Source organism: Hibiscus syriacus, unplaced genomic scaffold (assembly GCF_006381635.1).
Source record: "Hibiscus syriacus cultivar Baekdansim isolate YM2019G1 unplaced genomic scaffold, ASM638163v2 tig00109983_pilon, whole genome shotgun sequence".
Taxonomy (NCBI): Eukaryota; Viridiplantae; Streptophyta; class Magnoliopsida; order Malvales; family Malvaceae; genus Hibiscus; species Hibiscus syriacus.
Genome location: NW_024062549.1, coordinates 201,513 through 222,070, shown reverse-complemented (window position 1 = coordinate 222,070; position 20,558 = coordinate 201,513). Strand labels below are relative to the sequence as shown.

Here is a 20,558-nt window from a genome sequence, read left to right as displayed (position 1 = left end):
GTAACTTTTAATAGTCAGAAGACTCAACAAAACAACACTCTATAGTTAAAGACCATTTTGTAACTTTTAATAGTTGAGAGACTTAACAAAATATCACCCAATAGTCGGAAGACAATTTATATACTTTACCCTATTTTTATTAATCCCGCATTTTTTAAGTTCGCCCTGCATCTGTCCCTCTCTGCAAGATAATTATTAAATACGACTTCGTTGAAGCATTTGCAAATAAAGAGAGACTTTCTTGACGATCAAGTAATTGTTGAATCTATAACTTACGTTGTTGAGTAAAGATGAAGTAATTAACATGGAATGAAAAACCATTTTCCATGAACAATATCCCATGATGTTAAGAGAAATGAGAATGACAGATGTTCCTCTGCTCCAAAAAAAAAACATGTTCCTCTGTAGTAAAAACAAAACTAAAACTAGATTCTACACCAACTTCAGCTCCATCTTCCACTGATTCCTACTTCAAGGGCCACCCAAACTCCACATCAGACTAACAAACCTGAACAACAAAATTGATATTCGATTTCATATCATCAACTGTTTTGTGTTCGATATATTCCGAGAAGTACGACACTAGAGTTCAAGGAGTACAAACTTACTTGTTCAGAAAAAGGATGAGGCACCCCGGGGTTGTTGGATCCATGCACTTTCAAACATAGGTTCCTCTTCCCAGTTATACTGCTGATTACGGGGATAGTAACGTTTGTCATCGAACGAGTATGATATGCAATGCTTCCCAAATAAACGGTATTTAGGAAAGTAGACACTGTTTGGTTTTATTCCAGGGAGACTAGTTCCTGAATGAGATGACAGGAAACTCGCAAACAGTGTCGCACCACGAAGGTTTTCCTCGGATACAGAGTTTATATACCATGGCCTTCTCGAACTGAGATGTATAGATGACTAAGATATCTCCATTGCGCTCTGTCAAAAATTTTCCTTTCCACCAATTTTGGAGAAAAAAAATCTCGGGGCATCTTGGTGGAGGCACGCCAAGAACTTTCCAATATCGCGTTTGATGATAATAAATTCCTACCCAACCAGCGAAACTAAGACAATAAAAGGCTCCATTCGAGAAGACAACTTTGTCCCAAAAGCTACTAACAAAAGGAAAGCGATTCGGGTGATTAAAAGTGGTCCATTCCAATGCCCCAGGATGACACATGCTGATAGCAACAAGAAGCGGAGTTACGTGCGTCATTGTAAAGACCACACAATTGGTAGATGTCGGGGCACAAGAGAAAGCGACTCCCTGAGATGTCAACTCAAAACTAGGATGATCTATCCTCTCTCGAGTGAAGGGATTAAAGAAAAATACGCACTGGGTTCTGGGTCTATATAACAACCAACCATCTCTAGAGTGACAAACCCTGGATGCACGCAACTCTGGTAGCTCACGATAGTAGATTTTGCACTCTGATGGATCATAGAACTCATACAAGTAATTGCCTCTCGGAAAATACATGAGCCATGGCGATTGGTTCGTCACCCGAACTGAGACTGCAGACTTGTGCCAATTCTTGCAGACCGCAGATGCTCGAATGTTATCCACTGGTGAGAGGCTGGACATGATCAAATCCAAAAGTTCTACAGGAAGAGATGACCATGTTTGTAGCTCCAACCTGTCGTTTCCATCTTCAGTTGTCGTCCTTTCATCCCCATTCACCGTTTCTGCTAATCTATACAACAAAAGAGATTATCAACATTAAAATGGCCTATCAGCTCTAAATTATCATAAATAAGTGTTAAATATCGACATTAAAATACTCCAGTAAGTAAGATAGCTTAATCATCTATATAACAATTTAAAAACTAACCCAAAAATCCCCCATTATAGAAAAAGATATCTATGATTCTTTTCTGTACAATTAAGATCTCTCTATAAACCTAAATCCAAGTTCAAAAGCTATATTGTCATCAGTCATTGAAAGAACAGAAGACAACCAATAAAAAGTGATTTTCGAATCCCTGAATTCAAAATCCGAACTCAACTTTCATAATGATCCAATGAAATGGAATTGATGTAGAGAAGAACAAAATCTCCAACTTGGTTTACAGTGCCAATTGGTAGTCAGAATTCTAAAAGTAGCAATTGTAATATAAGACTACAATTTTCATCATCCATTGTCCATGAATAACAAATCAAAGACCCTGTTCTTGTCGAATATCAAGACCAGCCCCATGTCCCTAATCATAAACATGAGTTTCAGCAGAACAAAAATATAATCACAAGAATCCAAACTGATTTCAGATATAAAAATTCAAACTCTAACCAAAACAATGCATTAACAAACAATCTTGAATTGCTTCAATCCACTAAGAAATATTCAATGATTTCTAAGCATGATAAAGAACAAATTAAAAAAACATTAAAATGTTTAGCCATCTCTTCAATGTCTCAAAATCAACTCAAATAAAACATGGGTGCATTACCAAACCCCTCAATCTAATTACACAAACCCAAGGATGAAGCCATAAACAAATGGAAAAATGTATCAGATTTTACAGAAAAGTTTCATAATTCAACCTCGTTAAAGAACACATTTTTATCACATATTAAGTACTCAACAAGCTCTAAATCCAAAAACAACAACTGCAATTCCCATTAAACATGATCAGAAACAACAAAAAGTTTCAAAAAATTTTTGAAAAATGATAAATCTACCAACTTGGTTACTAGAGGAAAACTTACAATTTGAGCCTTCTTTTCCTTCTCCCAGCCATGGTTAGCAGAAAACTGAAGATTTTGCTGGCTTCTGTGTTACCGCTCAAGGAGTTATATGACAGAGAAGAAGCAGAAAAGGTAATAATGCTTTAGGAGGAAATCAATTGAATGTGTGCCATGTAATATACAGATGTTTAGTTGACTTATATGAACAAAAGAGCGATGAGTGAAGATTTATAATGTGACTAGAATAAACCCTTCAGAAAATTGGAATGAATCGAGATATGAAAATAATATGTAAAACATGGAATGAATTGAGACACGAAAATAATATAGAAAATAATTAAAACACAACAAAAAGAATATTACAACATTAGTATGCGAATGTTCAAAAAATGTATAAAATTAAATGGTGGTTAGGTGAATAAAAAAGTTATGACTGTTGTAGACGGTTCATCCTTTTGATTCGGATAGAAAATCATAATTGATGGTTAGGTGGTGGTTAACCAAAGTTTAGATCATCAATTTCAGTAAGCGGAGAAGAGGATGAAGTGGAAAAATGGTTCCAGATCATTCTCTCACACTTGGCTAATAGGTTTTATAGTGAGCCTTAGTATTGGTGTTAGGTGTAGGATCATAATGACTACTTATAAGTTGACAGGCTCAATGGATACGACCAACTGACAATTGATTTTTGCTCTAATAGGTCATATGGCTCTATCAGAGATCATAGCAAGAGGTTGTGACTTTCCGAGGGGTGCAAAGCACCTAAGATACTATGTCTGGAGATGTTCTCCCATAGCTTCCACTATAGAGGAGTTATTAAGAGGTCTTAATGTGCAATTATTGATCTTGCGGAGGAGATACATAGATGTTACAAAAATTGTCCCTCGTATTCAAGGGAATGCCATAAAATGACTTGACCCGAGATTTATTTGTGGAAGCATTACTTGCATTTAATGGGTCGTTTTTGGAGAATCGTCGTAATGATTGTTTTTAAAATGGTTGAAGGCGGATGTCGTGAGCTTAACTATGTGGAAGCCACTAAGGTGCTTAGCAAAGCTGTCAATCTGATGATCAGAGTTGTGGAACACTTTCGGTCAGCGAAGGAACAACTTGGTTTTACCTTCACGAAGGCCTCTCTAGGGGTGGTAGTGAGTAAAAGGAGGTAGTTGTAGCTAAGGAGGTCGAACTGTAGGTCATCAATGCTATGATTGTGGTGTTGAGAGTATGGTTAGAAGATTTGAAGCGAGAGCTGATAATTAGTCGAAGCGAGGCTTAGGAAAGTAGGGAAGCTCGGGGGAAGTTGCAAAGACTAGAAAGCAGGTGGCAGAGGCCCAGAGAGATGTGGCAGAGGATCGTGAGGAAGTCAGCTCAGTTAAAAGGATGTTTGTAGAGAAGGAAAAGACCTTTCAAGATGATATGTCAGGGCTACGATGCCAGAAGGAAGCATTTATACAGAGGTTCTCTGGTTGCTTTCTGAGAAGGTTGATATGGAGAAATTATCCCATCATATGGTAGGAAAGCTCTAGGAGTTTAAAGACTATGGAGGTAAGTTTGAGCACAATCTAGTTTGCACAATTTAAACCATCCTTGGTCAAAGTAGGGCCTTCGTTGTTGTTGGAAAATTTCCCAGAGGGAGCCGTTGTTTGATCCCTACAATCCCTCTAGGGAAGTTTGAGAAAATTTTAAAGTTGGTGCAAAATTTTATTTCCTACGTGCAATCGACACGGGTGAGACTTCTAATTTAAGTACGGATGTTGCTCTAAAAAATGACCTCATTCTCATTTCTAAGATAGCTCTGAGTGAAGCAGTTGCTGGCTCGAATATTCATGTTGATAATCCTCCAATTTAACTTTTCTATAATAGGGGCTAAGGTCTTGTTTATTACCCAATATCAATAAAAATCTTGTTTGTCCTTTATCTTTGTTTTTTTAGCATGTTTCGAAAATCTTTATTATCATCGCTTATACTTGTATTTTATAGAGGATTTTCAGTGTTTGCAATTTTTTGACGAGGATTCACCTAAGTTTGCAACTTCTTTAGGGACTCATTATTTTAATTTTTCCAAAATTAAATCGGACAGAGTTATCTTCGAGCTCGTATGCATTACTTACAGAGGATTCTCAACGCTTGCTGAGGGTAATATTTTTATCTCGACACTTTGTGGAAGGCAAAAGTAGGTTCCCATGGCCTTAATGAAAGTATATCAATTTTTTTGGCCAATAAAAATGCAGCAGCGCAATCTCTTGAGTACTGAGTTTTAAAAGGCGCGAGGCGCTCCAAGGCGAGTAGCTACTCGAGAGCCTCAATTTTTGAGGCGAGGGATTCACGTACGCAAGACGCTTTATTTTACAAAACATTTGTAAATATTTTATAACCATACCTCAAACACAAAACAACTTAATAAGCAAAAACACCATGTAGATATGTTATATTGTATCTCAAAAAGACAAATAAAAAACATCATCAATAATCAAAATGCCTAAAACTCATCACCGTCATCAACATCAATCCCAAGCACCTCCTCCCCCATCATCTTCGAAAAGTCCAATATCCTATTCTATCTCTTCATCAATCAAATTTCCTCTATCTCTTGATGTAGATGTTCTAGTGGAATAAGTAGCTTGAGATGCCCCGGAAGCTTTATCAACAGCAGACCATGTTAAATCATCTCCATCAAAGACAAAGTCGTCCTCCTCACCATATTCATCGTCCATGTGACCCATCAACCACTCGTTACTTTCATCTATTTCCTTCAAAAGAATATGTGGTGTCCTTTCTTTGATATCTCCGTCGCAAAGCACGATTAAACTTGACATACACCATGTCATTTAAACGACTTTGTGCCAATCTATTTCTCCTTTTTGAATGAAGTTGTTGAAAAACGCTCCAGGTCCTCTCGCAACCCGTAGCACTACAAGTTAGGCTAAGAACTCGGATTACAAATTTCTGTAACTCTGGTGCTGAGGCTCCATATGCAAACCACCAATCCGCTATTAACATATAAAATAAATCAAGATTTAATTTTGTGAGGTATGATATATATAATATACATATATGCGTCTGTGTGTGTTTTACCTGTAGCACTTTTCTTTCTTTGTCTTACAGCCATCGGATTGCCGAAAAGACCTTGGGCATTTTGATACAAGTCCAATTGTTCCCCAATCTTATATTGAGTGCTCAAATCAGGTACCAGCCTTTGAATGCAAGCATACAACCCGTTCATAACCTCTGCACACATTGCATTATTCGGATTCTCGTAATACATTTACAGATTTAAAAAAACCCGGCTGCATGCAATGGCCTATGAAGTTGGCAATCCCACCTTGCATCAATATACTCAAAAGCTTTCTTATAGTGTTCTTCTTTGTGTAAGAAACTAAAAGCGATAGTCTCTTTAGCCCTATCCACGGACTCATAGATATATCCCATGGTCGACTTTTTGTCTCCATCTACCATTTTCAATACCTTGACAAGAGGTCTTGTCAACTTCAAAGCATACACTATATTTCTCCAAAAGCGTTCTTGCAAAATAATTGATGTTAGTCTCTTCCCAGCAGGATCTTTTGACCACTTGGTATTGTTCCATTCTGGAGACGTGATCATCTTTCGCAAATTATTTTTTTTCTCATACATCTGAGCGAGAGTGTTAAAAAAACAATTTGCGAAATATGATCACGTCTCTAGAATGGAACAATACCAAGTGGTCAAAGGATCCTGCTGGGAAGAGACTAACATCAATTATTTTGCAAGAACGCTTTTGGAGAAATATAGTGTATGCTTTGAAGTTGACAGAACCTCTTGTCAAGATATTGAGAATAGTAGATGGAGACAAAAAGTCGGCCATGTGATATATCTATGAGTTCATGGATAGGGCTAAAGAGACTATCGCTCTTAGTTTCTTACACAAAGAACATTATAAGAAAGCTTTTAAGTATATTGATGCAAGGTGGGATTGCCAACTTAATGGGTCATTGCATGCAGTCGGGTTTTTTTTAAATCCAAAAATGTATTACGAGAATCCGGAAAATGCAATGTGTGAAAAGGTTATGAACGGGTTGTATGCTTGCATTCAAAGGCTGGTACCTGATTTGAGCACTCAAGTTAAGATTAGAGAACAATTAGACTTGTATCAAAATGCCCAAGCTCTTTTTGGCAATTCGATGGCTGTAAAACAAAGAAAGGAAAGAGCTCCAGGTAAAACACACACAGAGACACATATATGTATATTATATATATATATATCATACCTCAAAAAACTAAATCTTGATTTATTTTATATGTTAATAGCGGATTGATGGTTTGCATATGGAGCCTCAGCACCGGAGTTACAGAAATTTGCAATCCGAGTTCTTAGCCTAACTTATAGTGCTACGGGTTGCGAGAAGAACTGGAGCGTTTTTCAACACCTTCATTCAAAAAGGAGAAATAGATTGGCACAAAGTCGTTTAAATAACATGGTTTATGTCAAGTTTAATCGTGCTTTGCGACGGAGATATCAAAGAAAGGACACCATAGATCCTATTCTTTTGAAGGAAATAGATGAAAGCAACGAGTGGTTGATGGGCCATATGGACGATGAAGATGGTGAGGACGACTTTGTCTTTGATGGAGATGATTTAACATGGTCTACTGTTGTTAAAGCTTCCGAGGCATCTCAAGCTACTTATTCTACTAGAAGAACATCTACATCAAGAGATAGAGGAAATTTGATTGATGAAGACGATGAAGAGATAGAACAGACTATTGGACTTTCTGAAGATGATGAGGAGAAGGAGGTGCTTGGGATTGATGTTGATGACGATGATGATGAAGATGAGTTTTAGGCATTTGGATTATTGATGATGTTTTTAATTTGTCTTTTTGAGATATAATATGACTTATGCTACTTGGTGTTTTTGCTTATTAAGTTAATTATTAAGTTGTTTTGTGTTTGAGGTATGGTTATAAAATATTTACAAATGTTTTTGTAAAATTAAGCGTCTCGCGTACGTCTCGCCTCAAAGCGCCTCAAAAAATGAGGCTCTCGGGTAGCTAATCGCCTTGGAGTGCCTCGCCTTTTAAAACATAGATCTAAAGTGTAGACATATTTTTCTTATCTCTAATGTAGGAAGTTCCTTCTCATCTAACCCTAAGGCAAAGATGAAAGGCTGACTAAAGATTCCACATAGACAAGTCCTTAGTTTGAAAAACTGATGGGGAGACTACTTATGAATCTATTGGATACACAAAAATTATTGGAATTACTTGTGTAGCTTACCCATTCGTTAATGGTATCAATGGTGTTGCAATGTTATCGTAGTGATAAACAACAATGGCAACAATATCCATCGCTTCTTTGGGGACTAGCTTGGTAGATTTATCTAGTTGCTTATCTGCGATGATGGTGATGCTTGATGGAGGCGCGAGCTAGCCTTTCTGTAGAGGTATCAAAATACATATCTTGTGGATTCTTCATATCATGCTTGGACAAAACAGAAGATATTGTCTATAAATAAAAGTACGCCTTGTTCATGAATATCTAAATTATATTTCGTCGTAGTTAGGATATTTAACCCAACTTTTATATGAGCTCCTAGACATTCATTCATTTGATCATGGACTAAATACATTTTTGATTATGCAATATTTTGTTTATTAATTAAAATTTAGTTATTTTAAAGATCATTTCCTTTATGAATTCTTTCACATGCTTGATCAAATACAGATATAACCCCCAGGAGCTTTCACACTGTTGTTGATTAATTTCAGGATGAGTATTATTTTACCTACATTAACCTTCCTAAATAGTCTAATTCTCCTTCCATAATGATAAGGAGCTAAAAGAGTTGAGTACTTTAATTTCTTTTTCAAAAACATATAATTTTGTATCCAGTTATATGAAAGCGATCACAAATTTATGAACAGGGAAAAAATAAAAACACTAGCAAATAAAAAGCAATCTATTTTATATGGTTCCTCTACCTACGCTGAAAATCAATAAAAAAAATAGATAACAAATAAGTAAAATATGAGAAACTTATAAGTTTGAAATATACGACGATAAGATATAAAATTAGAAAATTTACCTGATTATTGAAGAATCGAAGCTGAAAAATGAGAATAGCATATAAAATATTAGGCGAAAGTCAAAAGAGAAAATGAGAAGAACAATTGAACCTTACCGACGAGAGTAAAGTGTGAAGTGGCTGCCGTCTTCCTAAAAAAAATTAAGAGTTTCTTTAGGGTTAAATATAAACTTAAAATATCAATATTTTATCATATTTATAATTTGGACATTTTTATAATCATTCCAGGTTACGTTACCCAAAACATTCGCTAACTTGAACGCAATCCTATCATTTTGGATTGGGTTGAAACCCATTAGTCCTATATTTTTTTTCTCATCTCTAGATTTGAGGGAAGACTAGTTTATACAAAGCGGTTCAATATCAATTGCCCACAAGCCTCTAGTAGTTCATTCATTTAATTGTATAAAAATTTCACTTTTGATTCCACAACAACAACGAACTAGAAGAGTGACTACTTTAATTCCTATTTCAAAAATAGACAATCTGTTGTCTAAGTGTATAATGTCATAGCTGCTTGTGATGATTTCATGCAAAAAGAACTGAGGTTTAATAATTTGAAAGAATGTAGATTGAAGAAGGATGAAATTTCATTCAATTCAAAGATAAGATCCTTATACATCAAAATTTATGTTATATTTGGCCAATTAAAAATTATAACAAATTATTCTATAAAGTTGTGCATGTGTACCTTTGTTCTTTCTCGGTATTGGGCTAATTGTTTTTAGGCCTGTTGAGTCTGGGGTTCATTGTTTGTAGCTCAGTTTACCCTACCCATTCGCCTAGATTCCTCATAACCCATTCCAATTATTCCCGTTCAATCCCTAATTTCCCAATTCCAATCTATAAGTTTTCAATCATTCTCTCTCTAGGAGTGTTCAAAAATATTCGACTCGAATGATTCGGCTTATTGACCCGCTAATCCAGTCTAAAATTAACCTGTATTTATACTAAAATTACATGAATTTTTGGGTAGGATGCCCGGCCCGCTATTTTTGACTGGTTTTCCGGTCGGACTTTGTTCATAAAATAATGCTTAATCGGGTTTTCCAGATCTCCGTTTACCAGCTACAAAAAGGAAGATATCATGGTGGGTCAACCCACCGATGACCAGTGGACAGCGTCTCAGCAACAGCAGGAGGCTTCCTTACTCCACACCATTCGCGACGGAAAGGAGCGACCCAGCTTCGCAAGCGAATAAGCAACTGAGTTCAATGTTCGGCGAAGAAAATGAAAAGCTCTCAAAGTTCCTTTGCATTCCACATATATGTTGAACAATCGGGCTAATATGAGACATATCAGGCTTCCTAGAGGTCATTTTGTTGATGACAATCTGAGAGTCTCCTTCAATGATGGCTCGACGAAAACCCAACTCACAGGTGAGGGCAACCACCTGTTCGCATGCTTGAGCCTCAGCTATCTCAGGATTGGGGATGAAATCATGCGGACATGTCCATGAAGCCATAACAAGCCCCTCCGAATTTCTGATTATTATACCTGAAACAGAAGATCTAGAAGCCAAATGAAATCCAGCATCAAAATTAGTCTTAACTGTATCTGCGGGAGGGGAGTCCAACATCCAGCGGGTTCACGAGGTAACACACCCTGGTTGAGAGCACTAGCATCAACTTTAATAATATAACTCGAACGAAACCAGCAAGCTCAGCTGGAGATTGTACATAATTCTCATGAAGTCTCCTGTTTCTACAATGCCATAAAGCCCAGAGAGTTATAACAAAAACTTTGCACTGGTCCTTAGAGAAATTAGATAACCATTGCAACCATTGTTGCTCCGCAGGTACCACAGAAAGATCCAGGCGAAGATCAACAAAGACCTGCTAGGAAAATTGACATTCGCGAACAAGGTGAGCAACATTCTCGGACTCAGTAGCACACAATTTACACAGGGGAGAAACATTTATCCGCCGTTGAAGAAGATTAACAGCTGTAGGGAGGAAATTTTTACAGAAATGCCAGCAAGTAACCTTCACTTTGGGCTGTATGGGAAGCGACCATATCGATCCATATACCCGAGAGAGAGAGAGATTTGTGCAGTACTGGGTACTCCAGTAGACGACCTAATATCACCAATTAGTTGTCTATACCCACTTTTGACTGAGTACATGCCTGAGTTATCAAGACCCCAAAACAAAGAATCCGGTTGAGCAAAATCTGGAAGAGGAATGCACAGGATATTGTCGGCTTGATCCGCCGGAAAGAGAGCCCGGATAGTAGACACCTTCCAGGTATTCGACTGCACATTTATAAGATCAGAAACTTTTGTATAATGAATATTTATGTCATCAACCTGAACTCGACCATTTGCTGAAGTTGGAATCCAACTATCATTCCAGATATTAATTGAGGAGCTACATCCTACTCTTCAATCAATTCCTTGCTCTAAGAGGCCACAAGTACACCAAATGCTGCGCCAAGTACAAGATGGGTAAGAGCCTAACCCTGCTGCCATAAACGTTGAACCAGGAAAATAGCGCGCCCCTTTAATGTTGAAAGTCCAACTTTCGGTGGAAAAGTTAGAAAATAATAATAATAATTCCACCGAAAATTTGATTGAAATAGTAGCTGGAAATTATTGAATTTTTGAAAAATGGTAAAATCATTTTTAGTCATTGTAATTTAATGTATTTACAAATTAGTCCTTAAGCTTCTACTATAAATACCTTAGCTCATTTAGCTTCAAAATCATCCCAAAGAATTCTAGTTTTCTTCCAATACTAGAGAGAATTTAGAGAGTTTCTTTAGAGTTTTTCTCCTATTTATCAAGAGAGAATTATCATTGTTTTCTCCTTGGTAGATCGAGAGAGGTTGTAATTCTTATTTTCTCATAGTGAAATTCTTCTACCGTTGCCCGTGGTTTTTACCATATATTATTTAGGGGTTTTCTACGTAAATTTTGTGTCTCTTTTATCTTCATTTTTATTTTCCTCAAATTACCAGTTGCGATTTTGCTCTATCCGATAGCTGTCTTCCGCAACAATTGGTATCCGAGACAGATTTGAGAGTGTAATATTTGCTTATTGTCTTTGTGGTTGCCACCAAAAGGTGGATCCTCCAACATAAGAAAGTAAGAAGTTATTACTCATTCTTTGAAGGTTCAGAGAACTATTCACGATAGTGAAATAGTGGAAGCTATCCGTAAAAAAAGTTATGACAACGAAATTTGATATTGAAAAATTCAATGGGAGAAATTTCTCATTGTGGAAATTGAAGATGAAGATCATCCTGAGGAAAGACAGTTGTCTAACAGCTATCAGTGAAAGGCCGGTGGATTTCACAGATGACAACAAATGGATCGAAATGGAGGAATGCTATGGTAAACTTTCATCTAGCATTAACAGATGAACAGAACCTTGTTAGAAAGAACAAGAGCAATGTTGAGGGATGCAGGCCTAGAAAAATCATTCTGGACAGAAATAGTCAATACCGCCTATTATTTGGTGAATCGAGCTCCATCAACTGCAATAGAGCTGAAGACACCAATGGAGATGTGGACTGGTAAACCAGCTGATTATTCAAACCTCCATGTATTTGAAAATATTGTGTACGTGATGTACAACTCCCAAGAAATTTCAAATTTGGATCCAAAATTCAAGAAATACAAATTCTTGGGGTATGCTGATGGAGTAAAAGGGTATTGTTTGTAGGATCCCACTGCCCGCAAAGTGATCATCAGCAGAGATGTTATCTTTGTAGAAGATAAACTACAAAGAAAAGAAGACGATGATAGCGCTGAAAAGTCAGAGACTACTCAGATACATGTGGAAAAAGAATTTGAACAAGAAGATTCTTCTGAAGCATAACTAGCACATGATGAACAAGAACCAGAGAGTTCTGAAGCTCCAACAACTCGCCAATCAGATCGTGTGAGAAGACGTCCCAATTGGCACTCAGATTATGTTATAGAAGGTAATATTGCTTGTTACCTTTTAACAGAGGACGATGAGCCATCAACATACCAGGAGGCAATAAACAGCTCAGATGCTTCACTGTGGATGATGGCGGTGCAAGAAGAAATTGAAACCCTTCATAAAAATAATACATGAGACTTTGTGCCACTAACACAAGGAAGGAAGCCAATTGGTAACAAATGTGTCTTCAAAATCAAACGAAATGGTGACGATCAAATTGAGAGGTATCGTGCAAGACTGGTGGTCAAATGATATGCTCAAAAAGAAGGTATTGATTTCAATGAAATATTTTCTCCTGTGGTTCGACTAACAACAGTTCGAGTAGTTTTGGCAATGTGTGCTACAATGAACTTACATCTAGAGCAGCTAGATGTTAAAACAACTTTTCTTCATGGAAATCTTGAAGAAGAGATTTATATGCTCCAGCCTGAAGGTTTTGAAGAAAAAGAAAAGAAGAACTTGGTTTGCAAGTTGAACAAATCTCTGTACGGTCTAAAGCAGGCGCCGAGGTGTTGGTATAAGAGATTTGATTCCTTTATTATGTGCCTTGGATACAACAGACTTAATGCAGACCCTTGTGCTTATTTCAAGAGGTCTGGTGATAACGATTTTGTTATATTGTTGTTGTATGTGGATGACATGTTGGTTGCAGTATCCAACAAAGATCATATTGAAGAATTGAAGGCACAACTGGATAGGGAATTTGAAATGAAGGACTTGGGATCAGCAAACAAGATTCTATGGATGCAAATACACCGAGACAGAAGTAATAGGAATATTTGGCTTTCACAAAAGAATTACTTGAAGAATATCTTGTCACGATTCAACATGCAAGATTGTAAGTCAATTTCTACCCCTCTTCCTATTAACTTCAAATTATCCTCCAGTATGAGTCCTAGCAGTGAAGAAGAGAGGATGAAGATGTCTCGAGTACCGTATACATCAGCAGTGGAAAGTTTAATGTTCGCTATGATATGCACAAGACCAGACATTGCACAAGCAGTGGGAGTGGTTAGTCAGTACATGACGAATCCAGGCAAAGAGCATTGGAATACAGTAAAGAGTATCCTGAGATACATCAAAGGGACCTCAAATATTACATTATGTTACGGAGGATCAAACTTACTAATCAATGAGTATGTAGATTCTGACTATGCAAGCGATTTGGATAAAACCAAATCAACTACAGGATATGTGTTCAAAGTTGCTGGTGGAGCTGTAAGCTGGGTTTCAAAATTGCAGTCAGTTGTGGCTACATCCACAATAGAGGCAGAATATGTAGCAGCTACACAAGCCAATAAAGAAGCAATTTGGTTGAAGATGCTATTGAAGGAGTTTGGGCACAATCAAGAGTATTTCTCTCTGTTTTGTGGCAGTCAAAGCGCCTTGCATTTAGCAGGAATCCAACATTTCATTCAAGGACAAAGAACATACGAGTTCAGTACAATTTTATTCGTGAAAATGTAGAAGAAGGGACGGTAGATATGCAAAAGATTCATACCAAAGACAACATAGCAGATTTCATGACGAAGGCGATCAATACTGATAAATTTACTTAGTGTCGATCCTCTTGTGGCCTGTCAGAGACGTAAGCAACATGATGGTACAAGGTAGAAAGAATGGTGTGAAGATATGATTGTTTCAATCAAATCTTCAAATGGGAGATTGTTGAAAGTCCAACTTTCGGTGGAAAAGTTAGAAAATAATAATAATAATTCCACCGAAAATTTGGTTGGAATAGTAGCTGGAAATTATTTATTTTTTGGAAAATGGTAAAATCATTTTTAGTCATTATAATTTAGGGTATTTACAAATTAGTCCTTAAGCTTCAACTATAAATACCCTAGCTCATTTAGCTTCAAAATCATCCCAAAGCATTCTAGCTTTCTTCCAATACTAGAGAAAATTTAGAGAGTTTCTTTAGAGTTGTTTTCTCCTATTTATCAAAAGAGAATTATCATTGTTTTCTCCTTGATAGATCGAGAGAGGTTGTAATTTCTATTTTCTCATAGTGAAGTTCTTCTACCGTTGCCCGTGATTTTTACCCTATATTATTTAAGGGTTTTCCACGTAAATTTTGTATCTATTTTATCTTCATTTTTATTTTTCTCAAATTATCAATTGTGGTTTTGCTCTATCCGACAGCCGTCTTCCGCAATATTTAACACACAAGCTAATAAACAACCTGGTTTAGCAAGAATATGCCAACCTTGTTCAGCGAGGATGGTAATGTTAAACTTAGCAAGGTCCCTAAAAGCCATACCTCCCATGCTTTTAGTCGAGCATAAGTCTAACCATCGTGCCCAATGAATCCCTTTCCCCATACTATTATTGTGCCACCAGAACTTACAAAAGATGGCTTCTAAATCTCGACATAGAGCCAGCAGGAATAAAAAGCATTACATCGCATAAACTGGTATCGCCTGCAAAATAGACTTAATAAACACCTATTCACCTCCCATTGATAAGAATCATGTACTTCAGCCATTTACACGATGATTCGCCTTGTCGTGCAAACCCGCAAAGGCCTCCTTCCTGTGACGACCAACTATAGTAGGTAAGCCAAGATACTTTTCAAGATTCATGGAGATTCGAACACCAAAGAAACCCCCCACCAGACAACGAACATGACTACTCACATTAGCACAAAAATAAATAAGAGACTTATCGAAATTAATGCGTTGTCCAAAAGCAGCCTCATACACCGTTAATAAATCCTTCAACGTGGAAGCACCAGTAGTAGATGCTTCACCAAAAAGGATGCAATCATCCACAAAGAATAAGTGAGTAAGAGGAACCCCATACCTACCAACTTTACAATCCAAAATAAGACTAGTAACTTTAGCTTTGTTTAACAAAGATGATAAACCCTGTGCACAAATCAAAAAGAGGTATGGACTTAAAGGATCCCCTTGTCACAACCTCGTGTAGGAGAAAAAGCTATCCCCGACACCCTATTGAAGACAATCGAACAGGAGACGGTGGAAACACAACTTATGATTAATGAGACCCGACACTGATCAAATCCCATCAAAAGCATCACATCTCGAATGTAGGACCATTCAACACGATCATACGCCTTACTCATATCAAGCTTCAAGGCAAACAAACCCCTACGACCACAAATCTTCATCTTTAAAGAATGCAAAACTTCATAAGCTATCAAAACATTATCAGATATATGTCTGCCAGGGAAAAAGGCACCCTACGTTTCATCAATACAAAAATCAAGCAATCCACAAAGCCTGTTAACAATCGCTTTTGCTATAAATTTATATAGGACATTACAAAGGCTGATAGGCCTAAACTGGCTCATAGAAGAAGGGGGTTCCACCTTTGGAATAAGAACATTGGCACGATTTATATCACTTATATCAGCTTGAGCATTCAAAATTGAAATACAAAAATTTGACAATTCCACACCAATTACATGCCAATATTTTTTATAGAATAGTACCGGAAAACCATCCTCACCACAAGCTTTAAGAGGGGCCATACTACGAACAGCCTGAAAAATCTCAGGCTGTAAATGGGGCTAAAAGGCATCGGTTCATGTCTTCCGTTATGGACGGTTCAATAGAAGACAAAATCTGATCACCATTAGACGTAGGGGAAGCAGTAAACAAATGCTGGAAAAAAACTGTAGCCTGTGCAGCCCTTCCCCGCTCATCATATACCCAAGTACCCTCATCATCAACTTAGATACCATACTCTTCTTTTTACGAACCAAGGCCCACTTATGGAAAAAAGTGATGTTACGATCACCACGTTTTAACCAATTGATTCGAGCATGTTGCTCCCAGTACAACTCTTCTTTATCTGCTTTCAAGTTGAGAGCTAACTTCACCTCTAATAACTCAGCAAGGGTATCATCATCGGGGGTCCGAGGCAGAAAACAGGGATAACTTCTCCTTAAGAGCACGCGTTTTGACCATGCCATGAGCCTTATTAGAACGACTCCAAATAGAGAGGGCTTCACCAAGCCTCTTTAATTTAATTGATAAAACATCAGTATTAGAAAACCAAAAAGAATGAATCAATTTCTAGGACCCAATTAGCGTCAAACCTGAAAAATGAATGTTCAGTCTGGCGAAAAGAATCAGCAACCGTAGAAACCATAACAGGGCAGTGATCTGAAATGGTATGAGATAAATGAGTGACAGAATAATCTGGAAATAGATCCCACCAAGCTGGGTTCGCCACACCCCTATCAAGACGTTGACGAATATTATTGGCAGGCAATCTTCCCCTCTCCCAAGTATACCAATGACCAGTATAACACAAATCCGCCAGGTCACAGTCCAGAAGGATCGACCGAAACGCTTCCATTTGTCTCTCCGACTTAACACGCCCACCTCGTTTTTCAGCAACGAGAAGTATCTCATTTAAATCACCGACAACTAGCCATGGAATGCTCTGGACAGTACCCAAGGATCGAAGCAAATCCCAAGACTGGTCGCGCAAAGTTTCAATCGGGTGGCCATAGAACCCAATCAGCCGCCAAGTCACAGTTAAGCCAGATTCAGTAACATCAGCGTCAATATGATGAAGAGAAAAGCTTCTTAAAGTAACACAAATGCCATGTGTCCAAGCTAAAGAAAGACCACCCCTTGAGCCATCAATACTGACATCAAAACCGTGAGAAAAACCACATTTCCTACGAACTTGCACCATTTTATCACTAGAAAGTTTTGTTTCCATAAGAAACAATATATGGGGATGAACCTCTCTCAGTTTTTTCCTCAGACGTTTTATAGCCCGTAGTTTCCCTAGACCACGGACATTCAAGCTTAGTATTTTCATTGCTGGCGGCGGGCCTGCAACAAGGCCTGCCGATAACAGATTTTGGACTCCATTCAAATCCGAAGAAGTATAAAATCCAGGAGGAGATTGTTGGACTCTTGGACGTTTAATACCTTCAAAATTCTCAATTGGACTGTCTTCCTCGGCAATAATCATTTGTGTATTAGGCCCACCATTTAATTCCATAAGTGGCCCAACAATATCAGGAGCAGTTGGGGGCTCTCTCATAATCAAGTTGCCGGAAACAGAACGTGGGTTATTAACCACCCCACTCAGCACTCCCTTAGAACTACCCGAAAAATCAGCATGAATCTCAGGAGCTTCCCTGAGCCAAGGGCTGGACGGTGCAACCGCTCGCAGTAACGGCGCCCGGAGTGAGTTACCCCAAGCAAACACCATCTTGAGATCGGGATGGGCAATACGAACTGGACAAAGATTTCCCCATGCCCCAAAATACCACAAATGAAACAAAGAGTTTCTCATATTCAAACCGGACATAATGAGGATTACCCGTAGGGAGGAGTATTTTCTTCGTCATTTTAAAGGCAATCGGATATCCATACAGATACGAACCCGCATAATCCGCTTATGTCCCAAAGAGATCGCAACCGAGTCATACTCCAAAAAAGTACCAATAAAATTCCCAAAAGCTTTCGCCATTTTCTCCGATATGAAGCCATGAGGAACATCATGCACCTTGATCCAGTAACAAGATGAGTCAAAACTAAAAGAAGATCTTCACCCTGCCTAAGACGGTGTAAAACCAACAAGTGGGAATTAAAGTTCCATGGTCCCCCCATTTCCAAACGGCTAGCATCAACCGGGTTGAATAACCGAAAGAAGAACCTGCCCTCACCAATGTCAGAGATAGCTATACCACCAACAGGATGCCAAACATTCTCCACTTCGAGAACCTCATCCTCAATCCCTAACCGTGCCATCCCATCATTAACATCAGCTATTGTTAAGAAAAATAAACTTGGAAAATCAAGAGAGAGAAAAATAACGTGCTACAGGAACAGAAAAAAACGTGCTCAGTCAAAATGAAAAAATATGACATTTTAAATTTGAATTAGAAAGATTGTTGCGTAATCTTATCATGCCCCCACGAGATGATCAGCGGTGAAGTGAGGTAAATCTTGTTGATGTCGGTAATGAATTACTGACGAGATAGTGGTTTGGTAAGGACATCAGCACGCTGGTCATTAGTGGAAACATGAGATACTTGGAGACAACCACATTGCACTTATTCTTAGATGAAATGATAGTTTAACGCAACATGCTTCATGCATGAATGAAACATCGAATTGGCACCAAGAGAGACAATGCAAGAACTTATAGAAGTAAAGTGATCTTTATTGTTAATCCACTCAACATCAAAAAATGCATGAAGCGAAAAAGGAGAATGACGACAGAGTGTGAGACCATGGTCCAAAATATCACAAAGATAACACAATAGTCATTTGATTGTAGTCTAGTGCACCATTTTAGGCGTAACCATCTTCCCCACAGATGGACCTAGAGCGGGCAGGTGGAGGCGATCGTCCCCTAATAATTTCAAATTCTAATATATTTTAGATATTTTTTATTGAAAATATGTTTTCACCTCTCTTAAAATTTTATAAATTCTTATCATACTTAAAATTTTATGAGTTCGCCCCCACATAAAATTCTGAGTCCGACCTTGATCTTCCCTACTAACCACTTCTTTGAACCTCCTACCATTAGGACATCACCCTGTTCGAAATCCTCAACAACCATTTCCTCTCCGTCCACAAATTTCACTTCACCCATAAGCTTTTGCAACTCCATCCACCATTTTTATCACAATGTGTTTGAAATAATGCTTCTCTCAAAAGCCAAACAAAACTCCACCAAAATTATAAGTTTATATTTCGTAAGCTCTTTATATATGACTACCCTCATTTTACCTATTAAAAACTATGAACTGGGTCTATATTCCCGGTCCATAGGGACATCAAAAAAGTCTAATTTCTCGCTTGTAAATTCAATCCATACGCACTAATCAACTTACATTAATGGTTAAAGGAATCGTTGTGGTTCCTATAGGTCATGAGTTCGAGCGCTAATGATCGTAAAAGTGTGACTAAGCGTTCATTGTCAAATAATTGAGAGTATTTTGAACAAATATTACTTTGTAATCAACTTAACTTAATAAAAAAAAATCCATTCTTACAAAATTGAATTCTAGGAAAAACTTTCCATGCACGCATCATAACCCATTTAAATCCCCCATTATGTCCAAACCTATACATAATTATTGTCATTAGTCATACAGTGTCTAACACGTAAGCTCATTAAATTCCACCATTCAAAAAGGTTTGTATCCACCATGTCATGCAAATCACGTTGCTATAGAGTGCTCTGACCAAACCGAATTAGTTCAATCGGGAACCGTTGATTTTTTTTAATATTCGGCTAATAGTTAATTCAATTCGAAATTATTTAATTAATCGAATTAACTAAAAATATTAAATATTAACTATATTATATATTAAATATATATTTTAAGCTCAAATTCATTAAAAATTAATAGCCAATTATTTTTTAACTACACTAGACTCACTAAATTATCAAAATCCAATTAAAATCTAACTCAAATAAAAAATAGTTCTATTAAACTTAAATTACTCTAACTAATACCTATATATATTCGGTTAATTTATTCACTGAACGAATTAACCGAACTTTATTCAATTCAGTTAACAGTCAAAGAAAAAAGTCAATTAATAAAAATTCAATTCAGCCAAAAACCAGGGCAGAGCTAGAAAAAAATTTGGGTTGGGACAGCCATTTTTTATATTATATTATATTATATATAGGCAAAAAAAGAGTTTAGAAACTTTTGAGGTGTCAATTGACACCTTCAACATATACCGACTCCACCAATATCGATGATCGAATTAATCGATTGAACACCCTAAAAATTCTTCACCATTTTTTATATCACGTAACCAAAGTATTAGATTGTGGGCCTATATTAGAACACGAGCAAATGTACAATAGTGGCATATATTTAAGAGGTGGCAAACGGGTCGTTCAGATCGGGTTTGGGTCAGG

General features: G+C 37.4%; 1 protein-coding gene, 1 long non-coding RNA gene and 1 pseudogene across 2 annotated transcripts; 1 reads left to right on the top strand and 2 right to left on the bottom strand.

Moving 5' to 3' along the window:
• Window positions 1–280: 280 nt before the first annotated feature.
• Window positions 281–2,765, bottom strand: LOC120211771 (annotated as a pseudogene).
• A 3,919-nt stretch (window positions 2,766–6,684) lies between these two features.
• LOC120211755 lies at window positions 6,685–7,503 on the top strand. The gene is made up of 2 exons (XM_039210236.1): window positions 6,685–6,874; window positions 6,998–7,503. Exons 1-2 carry the CDS (start codon window positions 6,685–6,687, stop codon window positions 7,501–7,503), a joined length of 696 nt encoding a protein of 231 aa, XP_039066167.1.
• Window positions 7,504–7,937: 434 nt separating this feature from the next.
• Window positions 7,938–8,868, bottom strand: LOC120211772. Its single transcript, XR_005524631.1, has 3 exons — window positions 8,842–8,868; window positions 8,746–8,766; window positions 7,938–8,095 (listed from the first exon to the last, which is right to left on the bottom strand). It is a non-coding gene; the product is annotated as an uncharacterized LOC120211772 (long non-coding RNA).
• Window positions 8,869–20,558: the final 11,690 nt, after the last annotated feature.

Excerpts from the sequence above, each read along its gene's own strand:
- LOC120211755 (XM_039210236.1), top strand. The coding sequence starts at position 6,685 with ATGTATTACGAGAATCCGGAAAATGCAATGTGTGAAAAGGTTATGAAC. Across the intron at positions 6,875-6,997 it reads AAGAAAGGAAAGAGCTCCAG|CACCGGAGTTACAGAAATTT; the intron begins GTAAAACACACA and ends ATGGAGCCTCAG.